This window comes from Rhinolophus ferrumequinum, chromosome 6 (genome assembly GCF_004115265.2).
Source record: "Rhinolophus ferrumequinum isolate MPI-CBG mRhiFer1 chromosome 6, mRhiFer1_v1.p, whole genome shotgun sequence".
NCBI classification, from domain to species: Eukaryota; Metazoa; Chordata; class Mammalia; order Chiroptera; family Rhinolophidae; genus Rhinolophus; species Rhinolophus ferrumequinum.
The window spans coordinates 8247917-8264398 of NC_046289.1; the positions used below are offsets into that span (position 1 = coordinate 8247917).

General features: G+C 39.4%; 1 protein-coding gene across 9 annotated transcripts in view; it reads left to right on the top strand.

Annotated features, from left to right (window-relative positions):
* The window catches only part of DICER1 (dicer 1, ribonuclease III), a 74510-nt gene extending 58767 nt beyond the window's left edge, over positions 1-15743 (top strand). For all 9 annotated transcript variants that reach the window (XM_033107363.1, XM_033107360.1, XM_033107364.1 and 6 more), the window contains 6 exons: positions 1981-2136; positions 5226-6114; positions 7799-8067; positions 10580-10742; positions 10833-10908; positions 11247-15743. In XM_033107363.1, the coding sequence (XP_032963254.1) occupies positions 1981-2136; positions 5226-6114; positions 7799-8067; positions 10580-10742; positions 10833-10908; positions 11247-11412 (1719 nt within the window). In that variant the 3' untranslated portion in view covers positions 11413-15743. The remainder of the gene's footprint in view (positions 1-1980; positions 2137-5225; positions 6115-7798; positions 8068-10579; positions 10743-10832; positions 10909-11246) is intronic.
* The last annotated feature ends 739 nt before the right edge of the window (positions 15744-16482 follow it).

Sequence of the window (16482 nt, forward strand, 5' to 3'; positions counted from 1 at the left end):
ACCTTGCTCTTGCTTCACCATCGCACTGACTTGCCTCTGATGTTATTACCCTGTCAGCACCAGCGCGACAGCATTTTACAGACCTCTCTCTCAATCTTTTCAGTGATCCCGAGAGGGACATAACATGTCCTCATTTCGCAGATGAGAAAGCTGCCTAGAGCTCAGCTAGCTCATGTGAGGTCATCCAGCTAGTCCGGGAGAGTCGGGACTGTCTGAGGCTAGAGTCCACATCCTTCGCTGTCTGGGTGGGAGGCAGGGAGGCAGGGAGCCCGGTCGTGCAGTCACGACAACCATATAAACTGGGAGGTTGGTGCAGTGACGGTGCTGGTGGTGAGGTAGGGAGAAATGGAGGAGTCAGGGTTAGGGGTGGGTTCTTAGACCTCACGGAGTATGAAGTGGGATGTTCAGTGAAACGTTCAGATAATTGAGAATTTAGGACTTAGATTCGGATTGGGGGAGTAATGTTCATACGAGTGATAGTTGAAGTCTGACTCCCAGGGGTTGTTGCAGGAAGACAGTATCACAGGCTAAGAATGAGTGGAAAGTAATGGTCCATATAGTCTGTCAGGGAAGAAAGACATGATTTTATATTTTGAAAATTCATCCACTCGTCTGCTCAGAAAGCTTTGATTCCTGTTTCCTACAGAAATCCTCTCTCCCTCAGCCTCGTGTTGAAGGCCTTTTGGTGCTCACATCCCAGATGGGTCTGTACCCTAACCAGGCTCAAGCCCCGCTCCTCTCCATCCCCACTCCTTGCGCACACAGCTGGTGCGTTTTCGGAGGGCGCTCGCCCCATTTCCACTTGGTGAATTCTGCCTGTCCTACGTGGAGCCTCACACGAGTCCTTATTTAGTTCTTTTTCCATCCTGCCATCCATTTCTGTGATCTTGAGTGTGATTTCCATCCCTTTTGAGTCTCTGTTGTACTTTATCCTCTTGTTGGCATCTGTGTTGTGTTCTCGTGGTATGAAAAAGGAAACTAGCACTTTACTATTTGTGTGGTTACTTTCAGACAGCGTGGGAAAGCCCTGTAGCACGTAGTGAGTGTCATGCAGACCCTTTCCCTCCCAGCTGAGTCCTCTGCAGGAACCACTTGTCTGTCTTGCTGACTCTTCTCAGGGATGCCTGACCTAGTGCTTCCCGTGATGGGTGCTGCTTCCATGGTATTGACTTACGTGGAGAAGGGGCTCCTGTGCTTAAATGCAAAGGAACCCAGGTTTTAGAAAATGAAAATGAGATTGACAGTCCTAGACCCTAGTTTCCACAGAAAAACGAGACGGAAATGCAGTGATTTGAGTAAATTAGAGAGGAGATGGGGGCCTTAGGAAAAACAGACCCAGAAAGTTTTATTATGCAACTAAACATGGAGGGAGTTGTTCTTTATTGCCTTTTGCTCCATTTTTAAATGGTTAAACAAAAATATCTTGAAATACCAACCAAAACAAAGGAATAATGTTTGAGAAAACATTACAATTGAAGTCATATTTGTGGCATAGGTTCTAGAAATATAAAATTATTTTAGCTCTGTTCCATGCCAATTTTCACTTATAGCTAAAGTTTATGGCGTTTCCTCCCTTTATTTCATTGAGAATATAGTGACATCTTCGACTTTTTGTGTGGATTCTTTTCTCTGATAGTCCCAATTAGCAATTTGCTTTTTATATCATCATATTGTGCTTTCAAAAGGTTGAAATTGTCTGAACAGTTTATTCTGACTTTATAAGGAATTTGCATATTTATATACATCGTTTTTTCTGATCTGCATTTAATGTTCAGACATATTCATCTAACTAAAGGATATAGAATACATGGGAATTTAATATTTTCTATCATGAATAGCTAGAAAAACTATACAATCTTTATAATTGGTGACCAGTTAGTCATATGAAGAACAGTTAGGTAAAAATATGTTAATTTGCCTTATATAATTTCAGCAGCAATCATTTATGTTAAGTGTCTTATAAATTTTTTTCTGCGAAAGGTCAGCAACTGTAACCTGTATCGGCTTGGAAAAAAGAAGGGACTGCCCAGCCGCATGGTGGTGTCAATATTTGATCCGCCTGTGAATTGGCTTCCTCCTGGTTATGTAGTCAATCAAGACAAAAGTAGCACAGATAAATGGGGAAAAGATGAAATGGTAAGTTTTTGGTAACTGGAAGGACTTATTTTTTGATGAAGGGGAGAATTTTCTATTAATTTTTTTGTTTCTTTTCTGTGGTATGTTTATAATAGATACTTGATATATTGAGTTAATAACTATAAATAGACTGTGTTTTCATTGTATTCAGAAACAATGTTATAATTTTGATAGAGTTCAATTTCTATTGTCTTCCTTAGCCAGAGGCAGAAGAGTATCTGATGTTGTGACCCCCCCCAAAAAAAAAAACCAAACTCCATAACATTTCTCTTTACTGTTATATATTATAATTTCTCGTAGATCCTTAGTTCTGTTTAATGAAATGACTTCAATGACCTATGATTGCCAGTTTGCCTGTGAAATAATGAAGTTTCAGTAAAATCTTGCTTTTGCAGCTTAGGGTTTTCTAGGGATTGTTTGTCCTCTGTGACCTAAAAAACATAATATTAATAAATCACTGTATACAAGTGTTGTAGTTTTCTGGAAAGAGTTAAAATCTTGCCAATGATTTAAGAAGACTAAATGTGAGCTGCTTCTTGTTGTCTTGTCGTGAAGGCCACCAGAGGGCACCTCGGGGGCCTCGGAGCTGAGCTGTGAGTGCGTGGTTGGCTGGAAACCTCCAGCACCTCTCCTAGAGGGAGAGGCGCAGTTTCATTTCTCGGACATTTCTCTTTCATTAATGAGAAACTGGCTCGTTATTACTTCATTTTTACTTCAGGCCAACAATGAGAATACCGTTTCTCTTACAGATTATATTTTCTAAATCCACGTGTTCTTCTTTCTGACATGCACAGCCTCGTTACAGGTCCCAGGCTCTGTGACTCTGTTTTGATTTTTACCTCTTTACTGAGTACATTTTTAAGTCATGCGGTATTTGACTTATTACAGAAATTAATGTGGAAAAGCATTAAGAGGATATTTTAATATAAGTTGGGTTAGAAAAACTACATTGTTGTTAATTTAGGTAGAACCTTAGAGAAAAATGTGTAGATTTTGAGAACTTTGGAGAAAATATTTCATTTCTACAAAAAACATTCCAGTAACAATTATCTTGCCTTGTAAATACTATTTCATAATATAATTGGCTCTTAAAAATTAGCATGAAGTTGACATTGGTTTGTCCTTTTGATCAAAAACACTTTTTTTTAAAGATACAACACAAAGTTCTTATTTTTCTTGACATTTCAGATGACCTGGCACTTTGGTTCTTGGAATACATTAAAAATACTGTTTGTGTTGTCACCGAATAATTTATACTTATTGAAATTGGCCCTTACATGATACTGAAAAGCATATGTTTGTCCCATTCCTGTTCTACCCGCCTTACTCCTAGGCAGATGGATTTAAGTGAAACCTTTGCATACAAATACTTAGGTGGGAAGAATTCAGGTTTAAAGCTCACGTCCACTATATGAGAAGAGTTTCATGCTGATGTTTTGTTTTTGTTTTTATTTTTTGTTTTTGTTTTTTTAAGAGCTGAAGTGCTCTTAGAAACCATTTAGTGAGGTAGAATCCCACTATTTTGCAGATAAAGAAACTGAAACCCAGAGGCTTAAAGAACTTTGCCCAAGATCACACAGCTTATGTGTGATAAAACCCAGTCCATTGTGTGTGTATATGTGTTTATTTTGTTTTGTTATGTTTGCACTCTGCCAGTTTTAGCTGATGTTAGCATCTTAGTAAAGATATATAAGGAATTTTTTTTAATTAAAAAATTCATTCAGTCTGATTTTTTTAAATTGCAGTTTGGTCCTTTTTTCCTAAAGGCCAAACGATAGTCAAAACATCTCATGTTACCATGTGAAAGTGTAAGGTTTTTAACAGGAAATAGTTCCGAGAGGTCTACCACTAATTTCTTTTGGTGTTCTTCTTAGTTCTTTAAAAAGTTTTGTAAACTTTTTTTCTTAAAAAAAAAAAAAATTGTAGATAGTTACAGGTATATGGCTTGGCTCACTGCTCTTCGTTTCAAACAAATACACTGTGTATCTCTTTTGAGTCTGGCTTAAAATGAAAATATTTGCAGTATTTAAAAAGTGCTTGACAGAAAGTTTGAAAACCTTTTTGTCAGAATGCTCTGGAAAGTTGTCAACTATCAAAATTGAAGCACATCCTTCTGTCTCTCCCTCCAAAGCAAAGTCTTGTTTTCTGTGCTTTTTTTCTTTTTTTTAAATTTTATTGTGCAACAGAAATTTGGCATCTTGCTAGCATTGCAAAAAAGTTACATCATGACTGAATCCTAGCCCATTATTAAGGTTGTCATTCACAAATAAGTTTTTGCCAAAGAAATTGGAATTAGAAAAGATCTTCTGACAGAAATTGGATTGTTGTGTTTCATGTTAGTCTAAATTTTCTTCTATTTTTGTCAGTTATGCTATAATCTGTTACCCTGATTACTGTAGCTCAGTGGCGGGGAAAAGCGTAATTTCTCAAATTCATAGCTTTTTCAGTGATCACTTTTAGTTTTAGTTTTCAAGCAAAACAATTTAGTTTTACATTGCAGCAAATGTACTTTGATTTGAAGTAGAAAGAGGGGCAAAAACTTTATCATGAAACTCTAGTATACATTTTCACTCTTATAAAAAGATTTAGAAAATAATTTTATCTGGTTTCATGTTATACTCTTACTTAATTGCAAAGATAATGCTTTTTCTACATCTGGAATTTAATTTTATTAATTTGAAGCTATTTTAAAACTTTGTCAGCGAAATCGAAGATCTCTGTGATTGCCCCATGAGTGCTCTCATTGTGTGTCCTGCCAGCGTTTGAATTCTTAGCTGAAGTTTTGCCTTGTGGACATTAATTTTAACTTTATGCCCATGTATAAAATCCTTTACTTAAAGCTTCATAGTGGATAAAGGTCATTTTATAACGTAGAAAATGAACATTCAAAGAACATGTTTTACTTTGTTTATATGATTAAATAACTTATTTTATGTTAATTGAAAACAAATGGCCATGATTTTAAAGTTGCCTTTTAGTATTTGTGGTTGTCATTTGAAATTATCCATAACCCTTGCTTTTATTGAGTCTCAAACCCTTTTAAAAACAGCAGCTATGTCTCCCTTCCTTCCCCACTCCCCCGGTTGCAGACAAAAGACTGTGTATTGGCTAATGGCAAGCTGGAGGACGACCTGGAGGAGGAGGACGACGCGGAGGAGGCCCTGCTGTGGAGGGCCCCCAAGGAGGACCCCGACGACGAGGACGACCTCCTGGAGTACGACCAGGAGCACATCAAGTTCATCGACAACATGCTGATGGGGTCCGGAGCCTTCGTGAAGAAAATTTCTCTCTCTCCTTTTTCAAGCGCTGATTCTGCGTATGAGTGGAAGATGCCCAGGAAGGCCTCCGTCGGCGGCATGCCATTCTCGCCCGAGTTTGAGGATTTCGACTACAGCTCTTGGGATGCAATGTGCTACCTGGATCCCAGCAAAGCCGTGGAGGAGGACGACTTCGTGGTGGGCTTCTGGAATCCGTCCGAAGAGAACTGTGGGGTTGACACAGGCAAACAGTCCATTTCTTACGACCTGCACACCGAGCAGTGTATCGCTGACAAAAGCATAGCTGACTGTGTGGAAGCCCTGCTGGGCTGCTATTTAACCAGCTGTGGCGAGAGGGCTGCTCAGCTTTTCCTCTGCTCGCTGGGGCTGAAGGTGCTCCCGGTAATTAAAAGGACCGATCGGGAAAAGGCCATGTGCCCTCCGAGGGAGAATTCCAGCAGCCAACAAAGGCCCCTTTCAGGGAGCCGTGCTGCTGCCTCGGGAGCCAGCTCTCGCTGCCCTGTGGTGAAGGACTTGGAGTATGGTTGTCTGAAGATTCCACCAAGATGTATGTTTGATCATCCAGACGCAGATAAAACACTGAATCACCTGATAGCGGGTTTTGAAAATTTTGAAAAGAAAATCAACTACAGATTCAAGAATAAGGCTTACCTTTTGCAGGCGTTTACACATGCCTCGTACCACTACAATACTATTACTGGTAAGGAGCCCCAGTCCCAACTCCATTCCTCTGAAAATGAGCCCGTGTGTTAATCGCATTATTTTGGCCTTGTAAGAAATGACCTGTGCGTGTACAGGCTTAGTGCCTCCTGTGCATGGGGGGGAGGAAACAAGCAAAACGAAGCAGGCCTCTTTTCCTCATCTATTCGGGAGCATTCTCTGGTCCTTGCCATCACAGTGGGGAGGGGATATCTTCTATACTCGCGTGCATATCATTTTGTAGGCTGCGTAATTGGAGAAGTTTGAGCCTTAGTATTTTGTTGTGTTTTTCCTATTTTATTCGACCCCAGTGTCGTTCTGATGCCTGTTCAGTGCTGCTTTTGGTTCTTGATTTTTTTGCATAGTCTGGATATATTCCACATCTTTTTATTGTTCTTTGTGGACAAAAAGACCCCTCTCTCTTAAGGTCTTTTTAAATCTAAAGAGGACTAGATGATGAGAAACTACTTCACGGAAGGTGTCACCGTCCCTGCCCTGGCTCTCCTGTCATCTTCTGCTTTGCATTGTGCTTTGTGTTCCTTCCGCTGCTTTTAACAGGCTTCCGACCCGTTAGATTAGGAAGAAGAATAGACGCCTAAAATCTAAAATCCGCTTCAGCTTGTGAAACGTGGCTAAAGTCTACATGGTTTTTCTGTATCAGAGTGACAAGTGCTTGAATCCAGCATACCAGCGCATAGTTTAAGGAAAACAATGTAGGTTAAGATGGTCTGAAAAATGTAAAACCAAACAGTGAAAAATGATCTGACTCTGGACTGGAAAGACGCTGGTGAAACTAAAACCTCTTTTTCTTGGTGGAGAAGAAATGAGGCTCGGTTTTCTGTTGCACCCTGTGGGCTGACGTCTGTGTTCTAGCCTCTCCCTGCCCCTGCCTCCTACTTACCTCACTGGGGATGCGGGGCACGTCATTTCGTCTGTTCTTGCCTCAGTTTCCTCACTTGAATGGACGCTCTTTAATCACTCTGAGAAAATTGAGGTGCTGGTTAGTACTGATAACGTTTCACGTTTTGATGACTGACCGCTTTTGCCTAACGTCTCTGCTCACTCCCACAAGTCTTCTTTCTCAAGCTCTTGGTTTGTGTTGAACCCAACATTTCTAATCCACGTTGAAAAGAGGGTCTTGTTGGCCTGTCATCTTGTATGGCAGATAGAACCAAGGAGTGGCAAGCCATGGATGGTATCGCACACATTCCCGAATGTGAGTGCGACAGTGGGCAATGGTGGCAGCAAAGCGGAGAGCGTGTGGCAGGCGTCTGTGCAGGGTCCGGCTGCCCCGAAGTGATGTCGTGTGACGGAGACTTGAGGACAGAGCTCTAGCACCTGCCTGGCCAGCTCGGTGCCAGAGGAGAAGGGTTCAGTGAGAATGATACTACCTGGGGAAGATTTTTTCCTTAACAAGCATTGATCTTCGGGCCACTTAAAAGATTTTATGACCCCAATTTATGTATAAGAAATGTGCTTAATTTGCCATTAAAATTTAATTGCCAGAGGCTTCCATAAGTATGATACGTCAAATAATTTTGTCATTGAAGACTGCATATGGAAGTGAACCCAAATAAAAGTCTCTTCAGTGGCTCTGGGGATCAGACCTTTATGTCATTTATTATGTGGAAACCGTGGAAATGTTTTTGCCCGAGCTCACGGCTCCACTTTGGCTCCTCCCTCAGATTGTTACCAGCGCCTAGAATTCCTGGGGGACGCGATTTTGGACTACCTCATAACCAAGCACCTTTACGAAGACCCGCGGCAGCACTCCCCGGGGGTCCTGACCGACCTGCGCTCCGCGCTGGTCAACAACACCATCTTCGCGTCCCTGGCTGTGAAGTACGAGTACCACAAGTACTTCAAAGCAGTGTCCCCTGAGCTCTTCCACGTCATCGACGACTTCGTGCAGTTCCAGCTGGAGAAGAACGAGATGCAAGGAATGGATTCTGAGGTTAGTGCTCCTGACAGTATGTGTAAGTCGGGGTTTAAGCCGTCGGACTGGGGTGCTCACTTCTGGCTGCACAGCTGTCCAAGTGGTACACGTGCGCTGCACGTTCTCTGGGATGAACGGGATGAGCCGGCGTCTCCAGGAGGCCTTTAAACCTACTGCCCGCACTGCGGTGGGGTGGGGTGGGGTGGGGTGGGGTGGTCCTTCATCTGAGGAGAAGGCGCCAGGAGCGGTCGTCCGCCTCGGGTGCCCAGAGTTAGCCATGCGAGGAAGTGCGGCCCGGGCCGGGTAGCCGTGCCCTTAGGGAAAGCTCCGCAGGGCTGCTGCTTGCTGCCTTCCGCTTCAAAATGGATCGGGCTATGTGCTCATACCGCAGGTAAGCAGCACAAATACATACTCTGCTTCTGCTTGGAATGGGAAAATCCCATTTAAAAACCAAACTTTGAAATTTTTAACCATTGGACTGGAGAGGCTTCTGCAAGTTCAGCCAAAGGTTGTCTGGTGTGGAGCTCATGCTAGTGTGTTAGTGAACTGTTTTGCAGTTTTGTCGGGAAGGCTGTTGTGCAGATCTTTCCCACCCCCCCAATCCTTCACTAACATCTGTCTGCATCCCTGTGTACCCAGGAGAACGCTCTCATTCCTTATTCTTCCCGTCTGATTCCCTTTGTTTTTCTTATTTTTGTAGATCTCTGACAAGGAGTTGAGGAATTTATTCACAACTCTGGTAGCCATTTTAATCGTTCTTTCTTCAATTTGTAACTTTCCTTTTTTAAGTGCACCAAAGCATTGTAGGGGGTGCGGTGCATTTCCTTGACTTTGAGACTCTCGGTTTTGAGATCTAGGCATGAGGCCATGTGTCCAATGTGGAAACTACCGAATCTGTGCCGCGGAAAGTTACTAGGCAGTGCTGCTTCATCTCCACTCTCCCAAGGCTCACAGTCTGCGCTGGAGCACAGCTGGCAGTGAAGCCGGGAGTTAGAACCGTCTCGTATCTATTCAGTATTATTCTAGTCTCATTCTGTAGGAATATAGTTACACTTAGAATTTGAGGAATTCGCTAAAATTAGATTTCAATTCTCCTTTTATGATAGTGGGACATACTGGTTCTGTTAGTTTTTGTTCATTTTTCCCTTTGTTTATATAAACATGTATAGAAGTTAACAAAAACTGAAAATGTCATGGTTTTGCTTTCTAATTTACTGCTTAATCTTAAGAAAATCTCTCCACCTTTCTGGGCCTCAGTTTCCTCATCTGGAAAAGGAGCAAATTAAACTTCATAAGTTTTAAAATTCCTTCCTGCCTCAAAACTGAAATGTGAACAATAGCTATCTTATTTTTCCAGTAGTCAGCATTATAAATGTGTTAGAACTTGGTGTGACTAAACAATCTGTTCAGAAATTAATCATCTTTTTATTTCCCTTTCACAAGTAATTTTGGTTTATTTTAGAAAATACAAACACAAAGAAAATTAATTAAAGTTACACTAATATACTACCATAGCAGTAACCAAAATTAACATTTGGCAATGTATTATTGCTAATGTATGTAGATGTAAACATACATAAAATGGGATGATATTATGCATAATGGACTATAACCTCCTCTTCTCACTGCTCCATTGTGTAAGGCTTTCTCGGTATTAATTGGCATTATGTCTTTCAGTAGCTGTGTGCTAGTCAATACATAGCTGTAATGTAATGTATTTAAATAGTCTTTTGTGGCTGGATTTAAGTTGTTTGTAGTTAGGGCTTTTATTAGGTTGGTGCAAAAGTAATTGCGGTTTTTGCAATTGTAACCTTTTAAACCGTAATTACTTTTGCACCAACCATAATAAACATGGATGTGATAAATTTGCCTGTATATCCAGTTACCTCCATGAGCTAAATTCCTAGAGATGGATTGTTGCATCAAAGAATTATGGATTTTTTGAAAGGCTTTTGATACATATGTAAGGTTTTATTCTATTAATTTGAATACTCGCTATGTGTCAAAGGTCTCGCCTATAGCTAACATGTATTCAGTAGTTTAATAAAAAGGGAACTTGGAGGAAAACATCTTCCAAATAGAATTTCCTGCCCCCAAAGTGGCAGTTTTTACTCCCCGGAGCAGCGTACACCTTCCCCAGCGCTGTGCTAATCAGTACTCTGCCCCATTCTTGTCCATGCCGGGGTTAGAACTGTTAAACGTGCAGTTCTTTGATAACAAGAGAATTTTAAAAGTTTTAAAAATACATTTATTGACTATTTCTAATTTTGTGTTAAAGTTGTTTTTGTTTAGCAATAATCTTTTTCCCTTTGCTGGGTATGGAAGATTAAATGGGAGGGAATTTGTGAAAACACTTTGTATTTTTAGATAAGGGGATGTTTGTTACAACGTAGGAGGCGTGCCATAAATGGGTGGTATTGTTACCTTTGTTAGAGAGATAATAAAAGTCATATGCAAGAAAAGAAACGCCCCTGTGGACTGCCTTAAAAATGGCCTTTTTGCTTACGAGTCACTTTTCTCTCTGTAATAGCTTAGGAGATCTGAGGAGGATGAAGAGAAGGAAGAGGACATTGAAGTTCCAAAGGCCATGGGGGATATTTTTGAGTCACTTGCTGGTGCCATTTACATGGATAGTGGGATGTCACTGGAGATGGTTTGGCAGGTGTACTATCCCATGATGCGGCCACTCATAGGTACTGTTGGCTCCCCTTTGAAAGCAGCAAAATCAAAATTAAAAACAACTTCAAGGATATTATTCACAGTATTCTTTCATTTGATTATAGAAAAATTTTCTGCAAATGTGCCCCGTTCCCCTGTGCGAGAATTGCTTGAAATGGAGCCAGAAACCGCCAAATTTAGGTAAGCAAAAATGCGCATGGAAAAAATTAACTTATTTAAAACCGGAGGGGAGGGGGGGAGTCTCACAGATGCCATAAACTAATGATTCTGGAAAATACTGACACTGGGGCACGCTCTTACGCAATTGCCACTTGTGGTCTGATTGACTTCTTGCTTTGTTTCTATAAAGTGATGCAGAATTAAAATGCTGTCGGTGCTGTGTGATAAGTCATCGTGCACATTTCCTTTGTGTGGTGTCAGCTTGTGTCCAGGACTTGGCTGACAGCATGCTCAGTGCTGATTGACAATGATAATAAATACTTCTGACTTCTAATTCAAGCTGTTTGGCCTCTTTACAGCCCGGCTGAAAGAACTTACGATGGCAAGGTCAGAGTTACCGTGGAAGTAGTAGGAAAGGGGAAATTCAAAGGTGTTGGCCGAAGTTACAGGATTGCCAAATCAGCAGCAGCAAGAAGAGCCCTACGAAGCCTCAAAGCTAATCAACCTCAGGTTCCTAACAGCTGAAAACCCTTTTTAAAATTTAAAAAAAGCAGAATTAAGGTGGAAAATATTTAAATTGAAAAGGATGATTTAAAGTTGATACTGAGCGGAATGAATTGAAGGCAGAATTTAAAGTTTGTTTGATAACAAGGTAGATTGCAGAATAAAACATTTAACATATGTATAAAAATTTTGGAACTAATTGTAGTTTTAGTTTTTTGCGCAAACACAATCTTGTCTTCTTTCCTCACTTCTGCTTTGTTTAAATCACAAGAGTGCTTTAATGATGACATTTAGCAAGTGTTCAAAATAATTATTGAGTTTTTGTTTGTTTGTATGTTTGTTTGTTTTAGTTTAATTTCTGTCACCTTTGCTTAGTGTTAGGAAGCCACGGAGCTGAAACCACACAGTCCCTAGAATTGTATTAGAGTTCGCCTGCCATCCCCCATGTTCGTGCAGTGGTGCCAGTCCCACATAGTCGGTAAGCTGAATAGAATGGTGCGGTTTGCCGAGAGGAGAGGTGTGCCAGTGTCGTCTTTTCTTTCCATGTTCTATTGTGTAAGATGATGTTCCCCGGTCGCTGTTGCACTTAATAGTAAGGGACAGGTTTCTAAGTCGCATTGGCGGGCATGTTGGTGAATCAGATTTTAGTCTTCTCATGCCGCATAGTCTTGCATAAAAAAGGTTCTTGCCTTAAAAGTAACACCCTCGTGGATGGTCTTTAATTTCTGATCTTTTTGGAACAAACTGTTTTACATTCCCTTCATTTTATTATGCATTAGATGTTGAGACAGTGTGATATTTACAACTCACTAGTATAGTTGTAACTTAACTTATTACAGGATATTACAGTTTCTGTCATATGTGTACTGAAGACATTTTAAAAACCAGATTATGGAGTCTGGATTTTTTTAAAACACCACAATAAAAATGATCTTTGGCTAAATACCCAATTTTACTAAAAACCTCCTGCTAGGTAGTGCCACTGATGGAAATTGTTTGTGGCAAATAATTTTGCCCTGTAGGCTGTTTCTCTTACAAAATAAACTTTAGACATATCACACCTAAAATATGCTGCAGATTTTATAATTGATTGGTTACTTATTTAAAGAAGCAGAACCCAGCACCTTTACCCTTAGTCTTCTCACATAAATTTCTTACTGTACTTTTCACAGTGTTGCATGCATATTTCACCTACCAAAGCTGTGCTGTTAATGCCATGAAAGTTTAACGTTTGCGATAAACTGCCGTAATTTTGATACATCTGTGATTTAGCTCATTAATTTAGATAAACTAGGTCATTATTTCCATCTTTGGAAAAGAAAAAAAAAAGACATTTTTAGGCATTTGCCTAAGTTTCTTTAATTAGACCTGTAGGCACTCTTCACTTAAATACCTCAGTTCTTCTTTTCTTTTGCATGCATTTTTTTCCCCTGTTTGGTGCTATGTTTATGTATTATGCTTGAAATTTTAATTTTTTTTTTTTGCACTGTACCTATAATACCTCTTAATTTACCTTTATAAAAGCTGTGGGTCGGTTTTGCACTCCCACCAACATACCAGTAGAGGTTTGCTGCAATTTGCCCCATTAATTATGCTTGAAGTTGAAGAAAGCTGAGCAGAGGTGTCTAATATTTTCCAGCACATGATTCTGAACTTGATGCTTCATGTCATGCTGCACTATGTTTAAATTGCAGTTGAATACTGTACTTCTCGCTTTATCTGCAGCACCCACCCCAGGGAAGCACCTCTGCACGTGTCATACAGAAAACTATCAGCTCCACTTGCTAAGGAGACCTGAGTGAAGGGCTGTTTAAGCTTCTCCAACGCTATTTGTTGTGTCCAAACTTAAACTTAAATTGAGCTCTAAGTTATTAAATGAGTTTTTGAGCAAATTAATTTGGGCGGACTTGTCTTTAAAATATTGAATTCTGATTTGGAACCTTAGATTTCTATTTGTTTTTTTAAAAAAAACCTCAACGTAAGATCTGGCAAGTTAAAACCAGGCAGTTCTTGAATTCTATAACTGTAAGCGTGAACAATGACCAAGTAAGGCTGGATGTGAATTTTACTTGTGAGGGAGGGTGATTTGTGATGCCATTGTGTCACAGATCTCTTGATAATTTATAAACTACCTGATGCCAGGAGCTTAGGGCTTTGCATTGTGTCCAAGGCACTGATCCCAGTGTTAAGGGATTCTCTCGCCTCCTGGCACAAAAATCAGTTTGTTTCACAGTTAAATTCCCATTGGGAGAAAAATGCCTCAATATATTTTGTAACCTTAAGAAGAGTATTTTTTGTTAATACTAAAAAGTTCAGACTTGGATATGATTAGGTCATACATTCTCAGGGGTTCAAATTTCCTGCTACCATTCAAAATGTTTTATCAACAGCAAACTCTAGCTATTTCATACTTTTTTTTTTTTTTTTGGCTGGAGAAATATAGCTGATTTTATTTTGTGACTCACACTTTAAAGCATTCTATGATCCCCTGGTTCCTACATGAGAAAATAAAAACAGAGTTAGACATATGAAACGGTTATGAACGCTTTTGTGCTGCTGATTTTTAATGCTGTAAAGTTTTCCCCAGTTTAGCTTGTTGAATGAAATGTTTCTCATCCATTAATTAAGGAAAAAAAAATCATTCTGTTGCCCCGGTTTCCAACCGCGTGTGTCATCCCTTTGTTGCTGTGATTGCAATGTGAGACCGAATGTAAAATGGACAACCTACCTAGTGGGAGGTGTCATGCTTCAGGCACACGTGTGAAGGAAGGAGCGGTGAAGGGTCTTGAAAAGCAGCTCTAGCAATTCCTTATGATGATTGTGCGGAGGTTAGGTGGCGTGAACCTTCATTGTAAATGTGTTTAATTTCTTTTATAACACACTTTTCAGCTGTCCTAACTATGCTGCGTTTTGTAATAGCTTTTGTTCCCCTCTCTCCTGTTCATGTAGCACAGATGACCATTGCACTTGGTACCATGCTTTACCTCATTTCAAGGAAAATATGCTTAACTGAAAGGAAAAAAATGTGGTTTGGCCTCGCTGCTGTTTTGATTTACCGAATTTGAAAAAGATAATTATAATGCCTGCAATGTGTCACATACTTGCACAACTTAAATAGGTCATTTTTGTCTGTGGCATTTTTACTGTTTGTGAAAGTATGACAAAGATTTGTTAACTGAACTCTTAATTATGTTTTAAAAGTGTTTGTTACATTTTTTTCTTCTTTTACGTTATGTGAAGTGATTAAATTTAGAATGACCTCTAACACTCCTGTAATTATCTTTTTAAAATACTAATATTTTTATTTTCTTAATAATAGCTTGCCCTCAGAAAGATTCAAATTACCCTGCCTAAATAAGCAAGAGACTTGAGGCTACTTTGGTTTTGTTGGTTCAGTTCATAAATACAATTATTCACAATCAGTCAGCTCTTTTAGCATTACCTGAAATCAGACGGTGACTGCAGAGGACAGAGAAGAATCCAAACCCAGACCTACCACAGTTTGGTCTTAAGGCCCAGATTTAAAACTTTATATCTTGCTCTGTTAGGGTATCTAATCCCTTTATACAAAATTTATGCCACCAAACAGACCTGGATGTTTTTATTTAAACAGCATCTGAAATTAGGGTAAGACTCCTTAACCAGTTTGTGTTATCCATGGAAGAGAAACTCATGTCATGTTTATTACCTATATGGTTATTTTAATTACATTTACATAGGTCTATTTTTTCAACCACTGATTACTTTTCAGGAATTTAATTATTTCCAAATAAATTTCTTTATTTTATATTGTACATGAAAAGTTTTTAAGATATGTCGAAGACCAAGAATATTAAAATGATTTTAAAAGTTGTTGGAGACGCCAGTAGCAATATCTAGGGAATTTGCATTGAGACGATTGTATTTTCCACTAGCAGTGAAAATGACCTTGCAGAACTAACTTGTAAATATATTTTAATCATTAATTGCTTTTTTTTCCTAGTCTATTTTTATTTGGATGTTAACCACAGACAATTTCAATTTTATAGATGCGTTCAGAGTTCACTGCAGCGGCAGGTTGCATAGCAAAAATGCAAAGGTGAACAGGAAGTAACGTTTCTGGCTTTTCTGCTGTAAATAGAGTGAAGGAGAATGACTAAAATCAAGTAAAACTAACATGTAATTTGATCGACAATACAGTCTTTACCATCACATGCTGCAGCTGTTTTTAGGGAACACGATGTAACTCATTCACACAGTGAGCGGCTGCGGAAACTTGCAGTCTGCACCTATGGGTCACAATTATACCTGTAATCGTTTTTTTTGTAATAATTGTAGCTGAGTAAATCTCCAATAAAGTTATGGTCTGTTCATTTTGCGTCCTTTTATCTTTTTCTGTTCTCAATTTGGTTCAGTGCAAGTGGATGATAAATAGTCATTAAATCCGGTAAAACGCTTTTGATTCCACAGTTGTATGAAAATGCGTATTTTAACGTGACGAAATCTTGTTTACCAAGTTCTGCTTCACATCTACTCGAAGAGTGAGTATAGGAACAATTGTCTTTTTCTTGTCAAGATTTGAATAACACCAGTTTATTTTTCTGAAATTCTGCCACATTGATATGATCCAGGTCCTGGGTTATTTATGATAGATTTGACACATTCCTTAAGAGAATTTGGTTATTCTGAAATCAAGTGGCCAGAATGTTAGCTTCCAGGGTTTTAGGACCCACTTCCAAATTATTGGTTAAGAAAGAAGGTTATTTTTTCAAGCTTTGACCCAACCTTTTTGTAACCCGTAAACTAAGCACTAATAGAATGACGTGGCTGGGGAAACAAGATGGTAAGTATAAATTTCTTAGAACGAGAAAAAAATTTAGTTTGCCTTTAGAAGAGTTTAAATTAATCCCTTCCTTTTCCCTCCCTCTCACTTCTCTAAACTGAAGAAGAAAGAAGTATATATACAAGGGCTGACAATTAAGTTCGCGAACTTGTTGCAACGCTGTTGCTAACCTTTTTTGATATCAGAGGGCTTATTCATTATGAATTTTACCAACTGGACAAACAGTTAACCAAGTTTACTATGTGGAAGTGCTGAAAAGGCTGCGTGAA